Raw genomic sequence first — 21,884 nt, forward strand, 5'->3', positions numbered from 1 at the left:
CTCCAGGACTTTAAGTCTCCTTTACCCCAGCTGGGAAGGTGTGTGGTTGGCACAGCCAAGGCTGCACTCCCTTGTGCTCCAAACACCACTCTGAGACCCCATAAAACACTGGTCAAAAGAAAAATTACAGTGGTTTTTTTCCTCCTTAAAGATACTTCATAGCAGTACTAAAGCAGAAGCTATTAAGTGCTGAGCAGAGTTTAAAAAACCACAAAAAGAGACTGCAGAGATCTATTTAAAAGTTATCTGTAGGTAACAATACATAGACTTATTTGTAGGCTGGTTGTCTTCACAGTGTATCGTTGTGTTATATCTTTGCAGTTGGTATTCAGTGTCTCAAAATGACCTGTAAAAAGGGAAAGACAAGTCACAGTGCCAAGTTTGGATTTCTAAAAGCTACAGTTGTGCTTGTGAAATGCACTTGATGGACAGTTGCTGATTGCATCCCAAAGCTTCAGGCTAAGCAGTGGAATAATTGATCCTGTGATATGTCAGCAGACACAGAGCAGCAGAGAAATGCTGAGAGCTGCTAAAGGATGACCTGAGCCATTTCTGCCCCTGCCAGATAAGATGGAAAATACAAATAGGTTGTGTACAGGAGAGGTACATGTTACATATGCTGTTTGTGTATATAGAGGAGTATGTGTATATCAGCTTTGCTAATCCATTCCCTTGCTGGGAGTGGAGTAGCTGCAACCTGCTTCTCCCTCAAGTCCTGCTTTCCTTGTAGATTTCAATTCATCACCATACTATGTCTTTTGAATAAACTCCACTTGGATAATTGGATTCTGTAAGGTAATAAATGTAAACAGAGAGAACACAGCAAGACCAAAATAGCCCCATTACAACATCACAATGGGAAGCATTTCATTTTTGAGCATAAAAAAATCCATCTTTCCAGAGGTATGTTGCCTTTCCTCACTTGTGGGAGCTGGAATGATTCAGAGAGCAATAAGCCCTTTTTGTGTACCTAGTGTTTTCATCATTGCTGACAAAACCATCCAGTGTATATTTGTGCTAGTTATTTTTACAGGTATTGCTAATAGCCAAGTGTTAGAGTGTGTTACAGTTTTGAAGGCAAAGCTGATCAGGGCTCTTTACTCAACAAAACAATATGGCAATTCCCAACTTATTAGGCAGTGATTTTTTTTTTTTTTTTTAAAAAACCCAGTTTTCTCCTCTTAGTAACAGTGAGAAAAAGCTGATAGACACTGTGTCAGAGGTCCTGAATGTATGGCTTGATTTTCTCTGAGGAGCTGGTGTTCCTGTCAGACTGCTGATAAATCAATGCGGTTGGCTGAATTGGTGCTTTTATCCCAGGTGTTCAGCTTTGTGGGGGTTGTGCCTGGCCTGTTCCCAGTCATCTGGAAAAAAAAAATAGTATTAAAAATAGATTTATTTATTCTGATAAACCACTCTTGCCTGGATGAAAGAAAAGCTTGAAAGCATCTATCTACATTACAGTGTTGTCACAGGGGCTCGAGAGCACAGGCCATAAAGGATTTTTAAACAGTTATTGCCAAGATCTGAGGTGATTGGCAACAATCACTTAATAATACCTATCACTTCAGATGTCTGGTTCTTTATAAAAACAAATGTCTTTTGCCTCAAAACAATTTCAGGGGGCATAGAAAAGCATATTCACGTGTTGACTTAAGAGTTTATTCCTCAGAGTGCCCTATCAAAAAACCATCATCATCAGATTGCCAAAATGCTGCTGCAATGCACAAGTCCATTACAGTTAGTGGGAAAAGTCTGATGGAACTGTACTCCAGAGTTCATAAACCTTTGCTTACTTTGATTTGATAGTTTACCAGAAAGCAGAATTTTGTTTTCAAAACAGATATTGTAGCTGCATGTTAATGCTTGCTGATCTCACCTGTCTACACCATGCACTAGGTTAGTACTAGAAATACCCATGTGCCTTCTCATGGCCTGTTCTTTGTAACAGAATTTCATGTGGAACACTTTCAAGTGCAATAGGGAAATCAAAAAGGAAGGAGCAATACTCACAATGTCTGAATTGAAGGGTTTCACATTGATGTTGCGAGTTGAACTACTGGTAAGGGACCAGACCTTGGTTTTGTGCTTAAAGGCAGCTCTAACCTTTGAGGAAAAAAAGTGAAACCAGGTAGATTTCCTTTGATAAAGCTGTGTTTATTTTCACAGCTGCAGCCTACAGTCATTGCCCCATTATCCTTCCTCCACATTAACATCTCTGTGCTAATAACCAACCAAGAATCCACCCCTATACTTTTCTTTATATTTATGGTCTGATTTTAAAATGTAACTTTACTTTCCATATTTTAAATACAAAGTCCTGTGTAACCTCACTTAGGTATCATTTCATTGGCCACATTTTCATGTAACCTGGATTATCCCATCCTCCCAGATATCCAAGGTGTGACTACTGTGTTACCACTCATCTCATTAAAAATATTCAATAATCAAAGCAAAAGCCCCAAACTGTGCTGCATATAAACATACACCCCCAGCTTTGCAGTCCTGGTTTCAATGACTTCATAAGGTGCCATTGTACTGATTTCAGCAGGTCCCTAGGACACTTTCACATTTTCTAACTAAATATACAGCCCCAGGCTGGACCACAAGGTCCCCACTCAGACAGGCTCTCCCTGGAGCTCACACAGCTCTGACAGATCCAGATGCCACAAGGCTCTAAGCCAGCTGAATTATTTAAAGATGCTGGATGAAACTCCCTAGAGCTGTAGGAAGATTCTTTCACCAAGGTGAAAATAATCAGCTGCATAAAGATGGGGAGACAGGCATTCTTTAGGCAAGTAGATGTGATTTATCAAGGATTACTGGCTGGAAGTGATTGACCAGTGTTATGATATTGAGATCAAGAATATCTTGTCAAACCATCTTGATCCATTCTCCTGTGCTTCTTTATGACTTGTGCATTTCTGGGAGCACAGGCAATAAAATCCTTTTTTACCCAACCATTTCTACATCAAATCTACCCATCTGCATTTCTGAGAGCACAAGCAATAAAATCCTTTTTTTACTCAACCATTTCTACATCAAATCTACCCATTTCTCTTTACAATATCTGACTTTTACTTCTATGGTAAGAGAGAAATTTTCAATAATTCTTCTTGCTGTTTAGCTGAAGAAGTATTGTAGATATGCACAGTAGACCTGCTCTCCAAAAATGACAGCTCACATCAACTATGTCCAAACTGATTTTTGAGGATACAAATTCTGAAAAGTTTCTGAATTTAATTTCTCCTGAGGTTCCTGGGAAAATGACAGCAATTCAAGTATTTGTATTTGATACAAAGCATTTGAAGCTTGAAGCTTTCTAAGCCTGGGGAAGAATAGAATAAAGAAATATTTTCCCTCCCTACCTTTCACCTCCTGCTTAATTTTAATTGATTTCAATAAAGACCAAGAGTTTCATAGTCAGTCCTGACTCTTCAAACTGACTGTGGCAGAGATCACATCATGCTCTGAGACTGAATAGGTTGGCAAATATTAATAGTGTCTCCAGAGAAGAGCTGGAGTGCTACTCTCACATAGGAAGCAGCAGCAGGCAATGGGGCAGAGATACTCATTACAGCCAGATGAAAAAACTCCTGAACTACCAAAGCTATGTGGGTCTTCTCTGAGCAGTATCCTGTCAGATGCTGGAAATGGTTTTCCTAAGAAACATTTGTTATCAGTGATACATGTTGCTGAGCATTTTCTGCTATCTGCCATGGGAGGAGAGGATGCTGCAAGTCCCATTTACATCAGCCTTGCCTTGGCTTTATCCCAGTTGCTCTAACACAGCCTTAACACAAAAAGATACCTCAGTCCACTAGGAAAACCTGAACTTCCTGCCAAGAAAAATACCTGAAATATCTTCTACTCTGTTTGCTTTCCCATTAAGGACTGCATGAGCAGTGTCCAAAAGTATGTTTAGCTGAGAATAATATTTATTTTCCTCTCTGGAATGGCAGATATAACAGAGCCCCCTAACAGGGACTGCCAGAGTGAGTCCTGCTCCCACTTTTAAGCATCCTCCCTTCACAGCACAATCTGTGCCCTGCTCAGCCTCTCCAGCCCTTAGAAGTGCTTCTTTCCTTACTCTTGAATCGCCTCCTCTTATCTTTGTTCTTTGTTTCAAACCTTTCTTATGCTAATTAAAACGAATGTCAAGCATGGGTCAAAATGCTGCAAGTCACAAAGCCACCAACAGCCATGTATTAATTACAGGAAAAGTAATCAGTGGCATGGCAGCAACTAGAATGGAGCAAGTCTGTTCTTGTTTTACACCTGTGTTCTTTGAATTTGGTAACACCAAAATTTGTTAACACCATTTGGTTACACATACCTCTGAGTTCAGAAGACAGTGAAACAGGAACATGAAAAATCCCTGAAAAGAGATGAAAGGGAGAAGGGTGAGGTCTGGCTGTGAAGAATCAAAACACAGTAATGTGTTTCTCACAGTACCAGGCAGCTGCAGATTTATAAATATCACAGAGTGAGCTAAACTGCCCATGTGAAACTGGAGAAACCCACAGCATCAGGTTACGATGAGGTTTGTCTGGAATCTTTCCTGTAAAAAGGCAAGTCCTAAACTTTGCAGGACTGACTAAAGGAAAAATAAGGCTGAAAATAAGCAGAAATTCTGTTTTCATGTCTGTGTTTGCAAAGACCAAGGCAGGGGGAAATGCTCTTTGGGAAACACTAGATGAATATTTTTCACGTTAGAAAAGCACTAGCAAAATTTTGTTATCTTTGGGCATTTTGTTCAACGCAAAGTGAGAAGGTTCCATCCTCCTTCCCTCCCAAAATAATTTTATTTTCTTTTGTTAAATAGCCAAACTTATTTTTTTCTATTTTTATTTTGGATGAAAATTAGAACTTTTCTTATCAGCCTATGGGGAGTTACACTCTTTTTGTGTCCACAGTGCTATTTGTTCCCAAGACAAAGAAGTATTTACAGGAATTTTTCTTGCCCTTTGTACCCTTTATTTGGGAGAGAATTGTAACACACCTATAAGTTTATGCCTCTACTGAAATGTCTGCTCCAAGCTAAGCAGATGCTTACATTTCTTCTTGGACAGAGGTATTTTTCTGGCTTGGTATACCAAGAAGATGAGGGTCTAGTTGCCTGCATGCAAGAGTAGTGTTCAGCACAGGGAATAGCTCCACTTTTGATCTTTTCCACAAACTTCTGTTTGCTTTCATTTAGCCTCAGTAATGAAGCCTCAAATTGAGATTGAAAAATTGGCCTGGTATCTCTGCTGAAGAATCCTGCCTGTGGTACATGGGGTTGGAAGAATGAATTTCATTTCTCAAGCTCACTGTCTCATTTATTTAATTATTGCTACTGGAAACACTAAGGAGTGGGACACAAGTTCTGTTCAAACAGAGACAAGCAATTGCCAGCACCGTATGGTCAGCACAGACTTAAAAGACAGAGGAAGGAACACAGGAAAAAAAATGCAAGAGACACAGACATGTGAAAACATTACTAATGATCCATTTAATTGGATCTCAGCAGTAGTTCTGTAGCCATAAACTTTCCCACCAGGTACTTACTTGTAGTGAATTGAAAACAGCAAATATATACTGAAATACTAATGCGTGGGCATTGACAGCCAAAATCCCAAAGATCCAGGAGCTTCCCAAGATTGGTAAGAGAACAGCAACAGCTTTGGCTGTTAGTCTGAAAGAGAAAATGAAGATAGGAAATGTGGTGAGACAGTTAAGCAAATTTCAGCCCACACACCAGGGAATGTACCAATTACGTTCTGGCAGCAAAGCAGTGTGTGCAACTCTCTTCCCATGAAATTCTTTTAATGGGCAAGTCTTTTAATTATTATTCATCTCTGAAAATGGGGAGAACAGAACCCTTGTATCACATGGGATAAATATGGATGGAGAGTCAGTAACTGAGGGGCAGGGGGAGAGATGGAGAGAAGGTCATGTAACTACTGCAGTCATATCTTCTGTTTACAGTGGAGCATCATTTTGTGAGTGAGGAGTCAAGTGCAAAAGTCAAGAACAGAATTAAGAACAAGGGCAGCATCACGTGGAAAAGCTAACTACACCTAACATACATTTGCTCAGCACACAGGTGAGTCAAGGCAACACAGTATTTCTCTTATAGAAAGTGACTTGGGATTTTTAATCACCACACATGGGAATAAACATGATGTAACTCTGCCAAATGCAAATCCCCTAACAGCATGGCATTATTCTGCTACCCACACTGCTCTCTTCAGAGCAGATTCAGATAAACATCCACCAAATATTGAAATAGCTCGTGCTTCTTGGAGACTCCTATTGATATATGTTCACTCTGCTTAGTGTGGAGGACTCGGCAGAATTTCAGTGGAAGGTGGGATGACAGCTGAAAAGTTAATAGCACTGAGAAAATAAGGGGAATTTTTGGGTTTGCCTTAATGAGTTATTCCAGGGTGTTTGTTATACACAGGGTGTTTATTGTGGTGGAAGATGAATTAAATTATAGTATAATTAAAGAGAAATAAATGATCACAGAAATTTTTCTGCAGCTGCTGAATTCTGGGGACCAGGTTTTATATAAGGAGTAAACGAAGGGAACTACAGAAAAAAACAGAGGAATTGCATTTAAATTGTGAGATTGCAGTTAGGTCTCCTGAGTGTATCCATAGCCATTTGCATTAAACACCAAAGAACTATGCACATTCTACAAAGAGCTCATTTCCTTCACATGTAACAAGAATTAGAGGCAGCTGAACCTCCCAGAGTGCTCAGGACCCTTTAAAAGATTAAAGGGTAATACCTGCATCCCTTTTCTGCTTTGACAGAAACATTGCTCTGCCACCCCATACCACACACTCAGCCACTTCTAGGTAAAACAGGCACAACCGATGCAGTTTAGCTCCCAAAGGTTATCCCTTATCCCACAAAACTGTCTCTCCCCTCTGAAGTGCTCAGAGCATCATCTCTGGTTCACGCTAACGAATTGCTCTAAAGAATTGTATTTTTGTCTCTGCATATACCTTGAGACATTGACTTTGAGAGGACCATAGTAACAGCCTTACAGAGTGTTTCTAGTGTAATCAGAGAAAAAATAGGAAGGCAACAGGATTACTCTGTGGAAATCCTGGCCATAGGATGCTACATACAACTGAAAAGGATCCTAGAAATTCACAGAAGATAGTGCTGTTGTGGATTGTTAAACATGACAATTCAGATGCAGAAGCTTAGGCAGGACATCCCTAATTTTGTGTGCTGAAATGTGGGAGTGTTCAGAGCAGAATTACTCTGCTTGACCTTTACAGTGGGGATACAGGCCTGGCTGGCCACAGCCCATCTGGTTTAATGGGAAATGGCAGTCCTTCTGTTTTTAGCCTAAACCATCTGGCTTCTTGATTAAGACAATAAACACCTTCACAGCTCGTTTTCACATCAATTCGGCCCAACAAAGGCAGGTGTAAAATAGCACAGGGTCAGGTGATCAATACTGGAGTTAATAAGTCACACACACTTTTTCCAGTGAGTGCCATACATCCCAGTTCACAGCACTGGGCAACCCAAAAGCATTCACGATGTCTGTCCACTCTGTAATCACTCAAAAACCTCATCAATCCCACAGGGCAAAACATTCTGGCTGTCGAGGCATTACTAAGTAGACAACCCAGTGTAATTTTGCCTGCTAAGGAAGAATAGATGAACCTTTGCACACCCAGCACCACATTTTCAGTGACAGCTGTCAAAGGACAAACTTCCTCCTGGGCAGCTGAGAACGATTTGGGTGGGAGAAGACAGAAAACAAAAAAAAAAAAAAAAAGGGACCTGTCCTCATTTGAAACATTCTGAAACAACAAGGCAGATTTAATCCCTACTTAACACAGCACTTAAAAACACTTAGTTAACTCCTGTTGTAGCCTGAGGGATTTAAGCACATGTTTACAATTAAGTGTATGTTTAAAACATCTCAGTGAGTTTAGTCTATGGTACAATTGTAGATGGAGAAGCCAAGAGAGCAGTAAAGGAAACAGAGGTAGTGAGAAACTGAAAGTCAATCCACGCTGGCTAAAAATACCTTTCTTTTAGAAAGATCAGATTTCTGTTTAGCTGGAAACCTGTGCCAGAGAGAAAGCTGTTTCAGGGAGATTAATGTCCTACTAGTGCTTTGTACCCCCTCCTGCAGATTAAAATACAGGTTCAGAGAAGAGCACAGAGCTGTGTGACAAGAAATCACTTGCAATTACAACCAACATAAACCAAATGAGAATTTTGTACAACACAATCCAACGGAGAAATCTTTTAATTAAACTTGGAGACAAAACATTTTGTTGATTCCAGTGAACTGAGCACACACTTGGTTATACCCTTGATTAAAAGTGTGTGTTGAAGAACTGCATAGATTTCAGGTTTCTAGGGAAATCTGGGACAGGGAAGAATCTGGAATTTTTCTTTTCTTTCTGTATTGATTCATATCTCTGTATCCTTGGCCATGAATATTTCTGCACGATTCAATTTGATTCTGCAAGGAATGTGTTCAGCCAGAGGATGAAGGAACAGAGCAAAGCTTCAGCTTCTGTTTAAATTTAAAAATGCATTTTAAAATATAGAATTTTATGACAACGGATACAAACTGGTTTGGGCAAATCATGGTTGCTTTGGGTTTTTTGCCTTTGTTAAGACTGAAGTTGCTCCCCAAACTCTACCATGAGATGTGCTCCACTGTGTAGCTACCAGCAGAGCAGCTCTTGCCATCAACTTTGTGCAGAAAGATCTGTAAAATCCTAGAGAGTCCTGTGCCTCCAGGGAAATACATCTGTGCAGGACTCGGGGCAGACTGGGAGAAGGAGACATGAACACCTGGAAGATGGATCAGGTACATTTAGACCTGAGAGTTTGTACATTTAGAGAGTTTGTACATCCTCTCTAGCCTGGTCCAGCAGGGATTAGTATGCCCAACACAGCTACACTTGTAAAACTGTCTTCATTACAAAACTCCCTTTTTTCCCTTTAGCTCTCACACTTCCCCATTTTTTATAAAATTTTCAGTCTGGAAGATAATTTTCCCCAGCTGGTTTGTTGCCAAAAATGTTTTCATTATTAGTTTGGAGGGTTTTTTTATTCAGAGCATAAAAAGCTTCATCTGTAATTTGTAGCTGGGGCAGAAGAGAGTCAGGCACTCAATTTCAATACTTTCAAAATCTATTCTTACAATCTGGATTTTTCAGGAGCTTTTAACATCACAAATGCCTCATCTATTTTTTAAAATCATGTATTAATAAAGACTACTCACTATTAAGCCCAGAGTTCAGCACATGTGCAGCAGAAATTCATAGCTTAAAATGAAAATAGAAGACAGACATGTGGGATTTTCCATGCAAAAAGTATTAATGTTTCATGCATATCCACTTAGAAAAGCAGCCACGTGAGGGTGAAATTCATTTAAGACTATCTAAGGGTCAGTTCAGCATATGATTCACTTATATCTCATTAAGTCTGAGAATTTTTTTCCTAATTATTGCACAGCTTTCTATGCTTGGATGCTTTGAATTTCATCCTGTGTTTGAAATTATTCATTCAAGGTGTTTATCAGCTTTACTCACCAATCAAAGGACTCAGCTCTGTTGTTCTTGGAGCTCTTTTAATTTTTTCCCTTTCCCAATCCCCTTCCCACCCTTATTTCATTCCATCTCTGAACTTTCAAAAAGAAATATGCTAACTGGAAAATGCTGAGTCAGAACACCATTAAGGAAGCCAGGTTAAAAAATCTTAGAAATGCAGAACTTAATGTCCCACTAGGTACATTAATTCTGACACACTGCACATACTTTATTTTTTTTTATTCCCATTTTTCTTTGCTACATGAATATTTTAGTAGATTAGTTCTAGTACACTAAGATATAGAGCACAATCAAATAGATGTTGGTGTTGGAGAAGGAATACTTCTCCATGCATGACTCAAGCTGTGCAACCTAAAAATAAAGTCACTAGCATCACTTGAGCTTTATATTGTCTATAAAATTGGTGACAGGATGAAGCAATAATTCAGGACAGGGGCAGGTCCTGCAGATATTGAGGTTCAACCCCACCAGGACTTCATGAATCCTGATAAAATCTTTCTTTGTCCTTATGTCCGAAGGTGTCAGAAAACAGAATGGCAATTACCTTATAAAAGACCCTTTAAATTTCTCCTGTGTGGCCCTTCTTGTGTTTTGGCCTTTGAAATGAGAAGGAACATAACAGCTTTTTTCTCACATATACTTTTAAGGGCTCAGATATTGCCACTCTTCTGTGTTCTAATAGCACCAAGTTTGGTGAGCTTTTTGTCTCTGCATCTAAAACCACTGAATGATCAATCCTAGAAGTATTTCATTCAGAACAAAGCAAAATGAGAACAAAGTATTTCTTTTCTCCTTTCTATTGGTTCACTTTGCCAATATTTCCCACAAGAACAGTGTTAACTTTACCCATTAATTGCTAAGCTTTCCATTTAACATGCACTCACCCTTTAAATCTCCTCTGGAAAAAAAAATGTGGGTTTCTTTCCTTTTCCTGTTCTTACTGTTTAATTCTAATACCTGAGAAGTAGAGAAGTAAATCTCACTTGTCAGAGATCTTCCCTTCCTAATTTCTTCAACTGGATTTTTTCAGTTGCTTTTTTAAGTTTAGTTTTTAGTGCAGGATTTTGAAATTTTCTGTAGATCTTGATCAGAAACAGGTTCTTAGGCAGCATTTTGCACCAGCTCTAGTGCTGGAGTGTCCTCAATAGAGGAAGGGAAGTTTTCCAAGTTGGATAATTATCATGACTGTATTGAAGTCCCAATGTGCAAGAACTACAGGTTACAGCACCTCTGGGATGTATTTTCATTACCAACACCATATAAAATCATTGCACTGTTACTAAAATTACCAGGGACATTTCTCCAAGAGCATGGTTGGGCCTTCCACTTTTCTTGTATTTGCAACTGGTGTGGAACAGCTCCACTCAATTGTGATTGCTCCTTCCCCTTAATCTCTGCCCTTTCCTGCTGTTGCCCTGAGCACCTTGTCCATATCTTACACCAACGCACAACAACTACCCTGACAGCTTACAAGAAAGGAATTTCACTGCTTGCAGAAAGAAAACTTTATTACTTCTGTGAAGGGGACCCCTAATTCACAAATCAATTTTATTGGCTCCATATGGAGCACTAATCCTTTTAAGACTTCTGACATCCCCTTCTCACTCGTGATGCCTGCTGAAGCAAGAACGAAATTCAGACCCATAAGCCAAGATTATATAATCATTGGAGGAAATACTGTCTAAAAATAGCAAAAATCCTTCACCACAATTCACCAAAATTGATAGCTTGACAATGAGGTCTTTTAGCTGAAGTTTCTCTCCTGTTTCTTGAACTCCTCCCTAGTCACTTCCAGTGATAGCCTTTGTGCTTTATCTAAAAATAAATAAATCCCCAAACCTAGAACTAACATTTCAGACTAATGCCTGAAAAATTGAATTTAGCTTTGGTTTTCCATTGTTGCAAGTAGGATTCACTCACCTCTAAGCTGGAAGTTGGAGACATGGTGGGAAACCACTTGCAGCAATTCTGATTATGAACGAAAATGTTTTCCATACAACACACATCTTGTCTCCTCCACCTGGCCATGCTCATGCTGGTGACAGAGGAACAGAGTTCTCTGCCCATGGCATCCAGGAGCACTGTGTGCTGCTGCTCACTTTGTTACCAGGAGCTTGCTTTGCTACCCCAAGGAGCAAAACCAATACCAAGAGATTTAGGTGCTGAGTTGCCACCAATGTCAAACAAATGGAAGAATACTGGTAACAACTCATATTTTTAGGGAACTAGGCAGCAAACAGCAAGAAAAACACAGAATAATGGCTGATCCACTACCACTGATATCATTTGGAGTCTAGAGGAAAGAGCTCCTTGCACTCCTCACAAAAAAAAAAATCAAGTCTCAGTAGAGTAATGCACTGAGGGTGGTAAGAGCTGCTCAGCAGAGCAGCCAAAGCACAGGCTCAGACTGGAATCCCTCAGGCTCCTTCTACCTTAGCAACCAATTTACTGCCCACACTGGATTCAAGTGACATCAAGAGTAGGTGTGTGAGTGTTTTACTGAATGCAATTAATCTCTGAACTCTGCTAGACATCTTCATCTAAAAATGGGTCGTGCTCTCATTTTAGAAAAGAAAGACATGGATTTTTACTTCTGCTCCTGCCACCAAGCAGTAGTTCATGAACTACAAATATACACATACCTCCTTCTCCTCCTACACTTTGTCTTGGCTGTATAGTCAAAAAGGCTGATAGCACAAGGAATAGCTTTTAATTAGCACATGCACAGTCCCTTGCCTAATCTCAGGTAATTTCTAAGCACAACTATAATAAAAGTAAAAAAAAAAAACAAAAAAAAAGAGACAAAACCACTAGCAACTGCGAAGGCCATTTCCCATTTTCCCAAATGTCCAATGCCCTTTCAAAATGAGGGCGTGAAACTGAATTAGAACTATTTACAGACCCTTCAGATCATTCTCTCTGGTGGGTGCCATTTACAACCCAGGAAGGCACAGCTAATTGAAAGTATCGTAGCTATATAAAAAAGAATAAAAATCTAGGCTGCAACAACAACCAAATTCAACTGATTTTTATCATGAATGAGAAGGGGAGTGGCATTACTCCTCTTCTGTTGCCCTCAGTGTATAACACTCATCCCTCTCACCACAGACCCTCACAAGAGACAGATGTTGCCAAAGTGCTGCCACTTCTCACAGGCATTCCCAAAATCTAGAACTGCCTTTAGTAGATACAACATTTGCCCAAAATACAGGAGGTTTGGGCTCAAATCATTCTTCTGCCTAAGGCATTGCAGTTTCCTTTTTTCTGGAAAAGCATTTTGACTCCCTGCTTGATGCTCATTCTTGCCTATTGAACTTGTTCCACTTATATTAAATAATTAAATATTCTCTGGCTCAGAAAGAGAAGGTGAACTCCACAGATTAGTCACTAGGCAATCCCTGGGAGAGGAGAGTCCTGCCTGATCCTTGCTTTATTAATATTTCTGATTTTATATTAAATATTCAGTAGAGCGGGGACTGAAATTCAAGTCTCACTTCAAATCCCCATCAAGCCTGAAAAAATTAAGGCCATGACCAGAAATGGAGATACCTTTAGAATTTTAATACTGAGAAGGCAATTCTAGGGACTGGTAGCATTGACTTTTGTCTTAAGCACCTAACCAGGGATTTAGGAATCTGTGCCCTGTTAAGACCTCCCACAGATCAATTCCCATGGCACCTCCATTGCTTCTGGATTCTAAAACTACAAAAGAAAAAAAACTTCCTAAAAAAAGTAATAAGTAGTGAACTAAACCATATCCTTCTCCTTGTCTTTAATGGAAGCTATTAAAAAAATATAAAGAATTAAAATCTAATGCCCATGCAAGTTGAATTTTCAGTGGTTATGATCTCCTCAGGGGAACTGAATTTGCAGTGGGATTCTTCCCTTCTTTTTCTACAATTCCTTTCTCTAACACTTTTTGCTACTAATTCTCTCACTGCTCCGCTGCTGAGACAGCATTCTCTGCTTCTTGGTCCCCAAGCCAATGAGCTAATTTTCCACTGAACTTTGCCATTGAGTAATCAAACAAAATAAGAGCTTATTCTCAGAGTAGAAGAACATTTCTTATCCAGCCAAGGAGTGTTGGGATGAGAAGACCTAATACCTGCACTGAGTAGCTTTGTACCACAGGATACCTACCCGGCTGTATGTCTACTTATTCCTGAGAGACACCCAAAACTTCTCTGTTCTTGGGGAGGTCACCATTTTCAGAAGGTGACTGGGACCTTTCACTGCTGGTGAATAGTCTTGTTGCATATTTGTGCTTTAATCATCCACACATTGTTTGTCTCTGTGCTTCCTTTCATGCTCTGCTGCTCTTGAAGCATCACTTGAACCTCAAGAGGAGTCCCAGTGTAAGAGAATGAGTTTTCTCTTTTCCATAGCAACTGCTAAAGGAGCAGACAGCATAAATATCTCCAGTTACACAGTCACTTCAGATCTGCTGAGAGCCATCACAGGTGAGCAGTGACACAATCATTTCGTGTACGATCATTTATAACAAACTCACAATCAATGGTGAATTTCTTTTAAAGTCATGAGGAAGGAAGAGTTGGCTGTTTGTTGCAGCTACAGGTTACATATTCTAGAAGTCCAAAAAATGTGGCAGCTGAAAATATATTTTGGGAGACTCCAGACCTGGGTGACAGAACAAATTGCCCGGGGAGTTGTTGTTGACAACCATGGCCAGAAGCCAAAATAATTTAATTCTTAGAAAGTCGAGTGGAAAATTAAAGCAGTTTAAAAGGAAATGGAAAGGAACCTGCCCTGATCCTTACAATTGTGAAGATTTATGCATTTCTTGAACAAAAACAGTTCACTTGCCTATTTCTTACAGTGTTTGGTTCTTCCTTAAAAGCTGATTCTGGAGTTACTTTATATAAGTAAGAGAGGAAAACAGACAAGAAAATATTACCTGCTTCCCCTTCAGGTTTTCTTTAATAATCTCGCAAAAGCAAATTGAGCAGAAAGTATGGAGGGATTAATTTGGGTTTTTTTAAAAAAAGAAAATAAATTGCAATGTTTTGATGACTAAGGTCTACTTTTTTACCTAGCATGCTATTGTTAAAGGTCAGTTTGCTTCCAAAGGTGGGACAGTCCTCTTGTGTTTTCAGCTGCACCTTACAGACCAAGCACCAAGAAAAGAACAGCACTTTTTTTTTTTCTCCCAACCCGACAACAAAAACTGTGCAGGAGGATTTGGTTTTATCCATTCCAGTTTGTCATGAGCTAGCCCTGGGATGAAAAAGTTATGGTATTATTTCTGTCTCTAGGTCAGACAAAGATATCAAATAATTAATTGCCAAATATGACCATAAAGTTAGTTATAGAAGCAACAAGATAGTCCAGCTTTGGCTGCTCTGGACACTCTGCATGTGTGAAAATAATCTGATCCTTCAGACTCCTCCCTTCTTCTCACAGGGACCTTGTGCCTGACTCTGCACTGGACTCAGCCCAGGAGAAGGAGCTTGTTATGACAATTAATTCCCAGAAAACTCATTAACTGCCTCTTTCAAGGACAAGGCAATGGAAATGTCTCAAAGGGCCAGATCCTGCCTGTGGGTGCCAGGTGGAGCAGGCATCTACTTTTTTCCTCCAACATTTACACCTAATTATTCCTTCCACTACAGTCTCCATTGTTTAATTCATTTTCCAAGCTCCCAGTGCAGGACTTCTTCTACCTCCTGACAGCTTTCTGTATAGACCATCCCTAGGTATAATGCCAGTGTGAGGCATGAATCTACATTATCCCAGCTCTTACAGTTTTTAATTGGCTAAATCTCTGCAAGTCATCTTGAAACAATATGCTGAAAATTAGTCTTATTGCACTATTTACAGCCCTCTCAATCTTTTTAATAGTTATTATATCATGTGGTGAAAATCTCTGTTTTTCCCGGCAGTAAACTAAGATGAGAAACCCAGTGCTAATAAAGAGGGATTGTCAAATGACAGAAGTTATGAAAAGGGCCTCATAGTGTTCACTTTTCCTTACATAACAGGAGATTTGAAGGAAGCATTCACATGACTGGAATGCTGATATGAAAGGGCACAGCTTGTTCAGAAAGGACATGCAGGGAAAAAGAAAGGGTATAGCAAAAATATAGACCTGCTCAAAGAGCCAGAAACTATAGGCAGACAGACCTTTCAAATATCTCTGTGCAAAAAATAAAACCAAAGGAAACAGAACAGAATGGCTGCATAAATCTATTTTGGCTTGCCAGCCCAGAAGGCTAACGTGGATGGGGCTTTTTTTTTTCCTAAACATCTCAAGAGTTGCCCAAAACACTAGCACATGAAGCCAGTTTAATTTAATTAGTGAGAACTATAATGAAACACAGTTTCTAGACCTCTATCTTTAGCTTTTCTAAATCTTTCAGACTTACAAAGCTGCAATAAGTGATGGAAACCCATTACCATTTTTTTTCCCTTGCTTTGGGATGCCAATCCAGAAAAATCACATGTGAAAAATACGAAGTAGTCCCTACTTTGTGCTGATGATATTTGTGCTGGAGCATCATGCTGGGGCTTGGGTTTCCAAGAAAAGTGTGGTCTTTTGGAAAGACTGGAGGCAAGCAACAAAAGTGATTGGTAATGAGAAAACATGGCCTGTAAAAAAATGGGACAGGCTCCAATTTGTCCTTTCTTAAACTGTCCTTGTAGAAACGTCAAGGGTTTTTAGGAGAAAAAAACCTTCTGAGCTAGTTACACCCTGGAGAGACTCAAATCTACATCACCAGAGGCTTTTACCAGTCTTACTGATTGTGTTCTACACACATTTCAAAATGGTCAGAGGCAATTACACAGCCAGTTACTACTTTTTTAGCTGACAAGTGGCAACAAACTCCACAGCTTGATACTTCTGTATGCCTGGGAACACCGAGGAAAAGCAGCCTCCTGTGGGAATCTGTGGGTTTGGCAAGAATTTCTGGCTTTTAGCTTGAAGTCATTGGGGCCCATAGTTCAATGTAGGATGACAAAGTAACAATCACATCAAATCATGCACAAAATTTCTGTGGAATAACATTCACCCCCTGAGGAACTGAACTCTGAAAATGATCTCTTGACCCAAACAGTCTCAGTGACCCTTAATTATGCAACTATATCAAGAGAGCGATCATTCTCCCATTTCCATGGCTTTAATTATGCAACGATATCAACAGAGCGATCATTCTCCCATTTCCATGGCAACAGCACCAGCCAACAGCAAAGCTATCAAGGTCAGGCACATAAACTGAGAAAGAAAAGTCATTTTCTGTGTAATGGTTCGTATGAGCTTTAACTGCAGCCGTGGCAAATAAATAGCTGTATCCTTGCTTGATCACCTGTCTCTGATGTACATACAGGAAAAAAGGGATTGCTGGAGTACAACTCCAGTCACACTGCTTTGCTGTCTGGATGCTGCCAGTGCCTGCAGCTTTGGAGGACAACACAAACTGCACAAAAGCATCAGCTCTGCAATGATGCAGTGTGAGGAACTTGATTTCTTCTTAAGCTGGCATTAGAGGAGCCAGGCAGGCAGCACAAGGCTTTACAGGGGTTTAGCACAGTTAATACACAGTTGATGTATTACTTGCCAGTGCTTGTGTCTGAGCCTCTTTTGGCTTTTTGGAACCATTTCAAGTCCTTTGCTTTAGTAAGATGCTGTTGCATTGGGTATGGTTTGGTTCCATGCACATAATGAAAATGAGAAATAGACTTTGTGGTCATTTATTTATGTTCATTTCTGAGCTGAGGATTTGCTATTCTCGTATTCCGTACAGTGGGCTCAGACAATAACTCCTGACATTGCTTTGTGCAGCTCCACACATATTTATATCTGTCTTATTGCTGCCTACTTTTCTGAACAAGTAACCTGAATCATTACTAAATCTACTCATATGAGGACACCCAAAGCCTCTGTGTTCTGTTACTGTATTTGGATATTCCCTAGTTTTTTAACATATGTAAACAAGGCAACTAACTTGGGAGGGCAACTGGAGAAGCTACAAGAGTCTCACTGGGATCAGAAAGAGCATAGAGTTAAAGAAGCTCTTCCTGGGGTGGTTACAGCACCTCAATTCCAAAATCTCACTGTTCCTAATGTCCTTGTGCTTTCAGTTCTTAACTACTTTCTTCATTATTTCTAGTACTGTTCCAAAAGAAAAGTGCTTTTCATTCAGGTTCTTTGTTCACTAAAATACATTTCTGCCTCACATTTTTGTCAGTTGAGAAGAACTGAGCATAATGTTCAATTCCTATTTCCAAAACACTTGTAACATATCTATCATTAGTGGCATTTCATTGCTAACTTGAACAGACTATCTAAAAGTTTAGAAGTAATTTTGATTTTAAGAAACACCCTTTTCTTTATCGCAATTATCCGCAATTTTCATTTATTTCAATTTATTTCGAGAGAGCAATATTAGGGAAATATGCAAATCACACCTAGCTAAGAGCTGTGTCAGAATGGGCAGTGATTTACAAGTTGCCCAGAGCTCTGCACAAGGTGAATGCTTAAATAAGCATTTCCTTTCTGCAATGCCATAACTATAATATTTGTTCTTATTATTCTGCATAAAGCTGACACAGAGTTCCAGGATTATAAATTGGACCAAGGGCATAAATGAAGCAGTTCAAGCAAACTCTAGAAGTTATTGCTATTCACAGGGAATTGTACCATTTAGTGATGAACGACCAGCACTTAATTGTTACTTTGGTACCAGGCACAAAGCTGTGACTCATAGCACTGTACTCCTCCTACCAGCATTTCCATGCCTTAAAATCAGATATTAAAAGATTGAAAACTCAATACAGCTAGGACATTTGAAAAACAAATTAATGGGAACTTCAAAGCTATAGATTTTCAAAAGCTCAAGCTTTCAGTTGTTATAATTCTGAAATAAAGAAGATGTGCTGTTCTTTAGCCAACTTTGGGGGCAGTGAGGGGATGACACTACACCTTCATTGCTCTCAGATGTCACAATATCATATTGTGAACAACATCCTTGATCTGACTCCTCTGTAGCTGGCACCATGTAGACTGCAAAAGACTCATCAGGAATGATCCAACCTTAGGCATGAGGCCAGCAGAGAGTTTTGTTCTCATTAAATGTTGCATAAATCCTGATTTGTCTCAAGAAGGTCCCATCTGAACACAGGGCACCCTCAAGCTCCTGCACAGAACAGCTTTCACCTGCAGCAGCTGCTCTTGGCATCTCTCAGGGACTGATAGGGTGGAATTGAGAAATTGATTCAACCAGAGACTAATAAGTGCAATGTAAGCTTCTAGAAATTCCCATATAGACAAGATGATAAATAGCTGAAGGTTGGCTTGGCCCCTCTGCCATACCCTTACCTTCCATTATGGATTTCATCACAGGGATTTAATAACCAACCCTTCCATTACGGATTCTGTTGTGTTCACAGCAAGATTTCATCACAGGGATTTAATAACCAAGTTTTAATAAACCTTATTCTATCCTGGCATTCAGATGTGAAAATGAACATGCCTAAGCATCTCCAATAAAAATTACTATACCTTTATACTCAGAAAATACAGCACCTCTTAACTATCAAGTTCTCCTAGTACATTTTGTACCTACGTGTTGTGTCTTATTGTCCTTCCTAACACAAGGAATAGGCACAAGAGTATCAGAGCTGCTTGTTCCTTTGGAGCTAAAATCAACAAGCCCTGGAGCAGTGAATCCTGCTTAGGAAGTAATGACAGACAAAACTATTCCCACAAAGGATGAGTTTGGCTCAGAAGGAGACAAACAAGAGCAAAACAAGCTGTGGAAGGGCTCACAATGTCATCTTGTCCAGCTCAGCCATGAGACAGGATCAGTTGTCGCTCCTGGCATCATAGTGAGCCCCGACAGACGTTTGTACAAACACTTTTGAAAGCTGTTCAAAGGCAGCAGCTCTCCAGGTGACCAGTTCCCTTACTTTGCAACTCTCCTCCCTCTACAGGAGGCTTAAAAATAGTTGATTTTTTTCATCACTTTAAGCCTGTTACTACTTGTCCCTGTTTCTCTGGTTTGCAGAGTAGCCTCTTCTCTGCAGCTATGCATTACATACTTTTAATCCTCCTCCCAAAATGGGCCTGAAATGCCCTGAACAATCACAACATGGCCTGGAGCCTTTCTCCAGTGCTGTGACTTTTGTGGTAAAGAAAGCACCAACCTTACTGTCATTATGGTCTCTAAAAGATTAGCACTTCCTCATTAACACCCTCATTGGCAACATTCAAACCCATGTTATTTTTAGTCTAAAACTCTGAGTCTAATAAGGAGATACCTAAACTGCATTTGTATTTGTCATACTCAATGAGCCAAAAATTTAATTAGGTTGAAGACATTACCATTGGCAGTAGCACTTCAACTCACTAATTGTCACTGCTTAATACTTTCATTTTAATTATTTCCTTTATTGCCAGTCAACTCTTCTCCTTCCAACAGTTTCCATGAGGCATATCACTCATACTGTTTGAAACCATGTTCAATGAACATGATTCCTTACACACACTTAGAAATTGTCAAGGAAAAGAATTGCTGAAAGCAGATTTGGCCTGTCACACTGCCCTGTCTGATGGATGGCTCTCCTTCAGCATATGGAAAAAGCTCTTTTCTTTTCCAGCAGAGCAGACAAAAGCAGGTGCTCTGTGTCTCTGAGGGTTTCACTGTAAGCATCTGCCACCCAGAAAGGCACAGAAAGGAGTTTTCTAGCACTATGGACTTTGAAACCCCATAGACTTTCAGGAGAGTTTGCAGGTTGTAACTTGCTCCTCAGCCCTTGTGGAAGGGACTATAAAACCCAAAAAATTCTCTAATGGTATCACAAAGGGGTGGAATTTAGTTATAGAGGGAGATTACAGTATCTCCTTTGGCAGGAGAGCTCTCATGAGAGCTTCAAGCAAGAGCTGTGATTGACAAGTACATTCTGTGAAAATGAACAGCTGCAAATAACCCTTAGAACGAGGAGTCTTTGGGCACCAAATGGCACGAAACAGGAATGGAATCACAAGAACACAAAAAAAAATGCAACAAACCACACAATATCTTGCAGAATAATGGCTGATGTTAAAGCACCAAAGCTCTCTGCACTAACTCCTGAGCCTGGTATGGGAGGCAGAAGATGACTGGGTGGAAAGGCTGGTGGTGTGTGGATAAACAAAGCAAAATGCCAATGCAGAGTCATGGCATGGAATAGATCACTGACTAAATGGGTGAGCAACCTGCCACAGCACATTTGGTGTGCTGCAGGGGTGTAAGAGATGGCTCTGCAAAGTGCTTTGGAACGGCCAATGACACGGTTAAACCATACAGATGTTTGCAGCATCATGAGCTGCTGCAGGACAACCCTCTTGGATTTGCACCTGTCAAAGGGAAAAGCTTATTATTTTCCCTAATAACCAAAGTGAGGAATAGATTTGCTTTAAACCTACATACTCTGCTTTCAGCTTCATGCAAAGTGGTTTATGACACATTAAATAATGTGGAACGAACTGACACAACAGCTTACCTGACTTGCTTGCCCTTCTGAGTTTTCCTTGAAGCCCTGGTTGGCTCCCATCACTACAGCTACTGCCATTTGTTCCAATTTTCAGGCATTAGTTTAAGCAAACAGAAAAAAAGATTTTTCCAATGGAGAACCGTTTCACTCTTTTACTGAGCGAAGCTCAAGCTTTGAAGGATGAAGAAAATAAGTAAAGGGAAAGAAAGCATGGGGTAAAAAGCTAAGAAATGTTTCTAATTTTGCTGTAATTGCTTTCTCCATGGCTGATTATGATAGCTATCACTTCTGGTTCACTAACTGCTGAAGGGTACACTTTACAGAAAAGACAGAGATTTTTCCAACTCATTGGACCATTTCAGAGTAAGCAGTGAGAAAGTATACAGTAAGAGTTGGGGTTGGCAATTTATTCAAGAAAAGTTAATGAAATTGTCTCTTCTGGACAATACCATGCAGAAGTGAACTGCCTGGGAAATCACAGGGTTATGGCTAAGGTGGTGTATTTGCTTCTAGACTAAAAGCACTATTCCTGCAACAGAGACATGCTTTGCATTTCTTCTTCTGTTACAATTAATTTTAGTCTTAGTGCAAAACTTAAACCTTTAAAAATTGTATTATACTTTAATCCTTGTAATGGAGGAGTTCAGGTAACTCAAGGAGTCAAATCATTACCTGAGACAGATGTAATCAGGGAAGAGTTCTCATGGGGAATGAAATGTGCACAGTTCTAACACACTGTCACATTAGGTAACTTTTCTTACTGTAAGAGGGAAGGCTTTTCCAAGCAAACACAGCAATGAGACTTTG

General features: G+C 39.8%; 1 protein-coding gene across 1 annotated transcript in view; it reads right to left on the reverse strand.

Moving 5' to 3' along the window:
• Positions 1–756: 756 nt before the first annotated feature.
• Positions 757–21,884, reverse strand: part of LOC103806907 (probable G-protein coupled receptor 133) — a gene marked incomplete at its 5' end in the record, with an annotated part of 68,544 nt that continues 47,416 nt past the window's right edge. The window contains 4 exons of the mRNA XM_009079618.1: positions 757–1,364; positions 2,014–2,106; positions 4,337–4,378; positions 5,551–5,677. Of these exons, the coding sequence (XP_009077866.1) occupies positions 1,269–1,364; positions 2,014–2,106; positions 4,337–4,378; positions 5,551–5,677 (358 nt within the window). The remainder of the gene's footprint in view (positions 1,365–2,013; positions 2,107–4,336; positions 4,379–5,550; positions 5,678–21,884) is intronic.

This window comes from Acanthisitta chloris, unplaced genomic scaffold, assembly GCF_000695815.1.
Source record: "Acanthisitta chloris isolate BGI_N310 unplaced genomic scaffold, ASM69581v1 scaffold1018, whole genome shotgun sequence".
NCBI classification, from domain to species: domain Eukaryota; kingdom Metazoa; phylum Chordata; class Aves; order Passeriformes; family Acanthisittidae; genus Acanthisitta; species Acanthisitta chloris.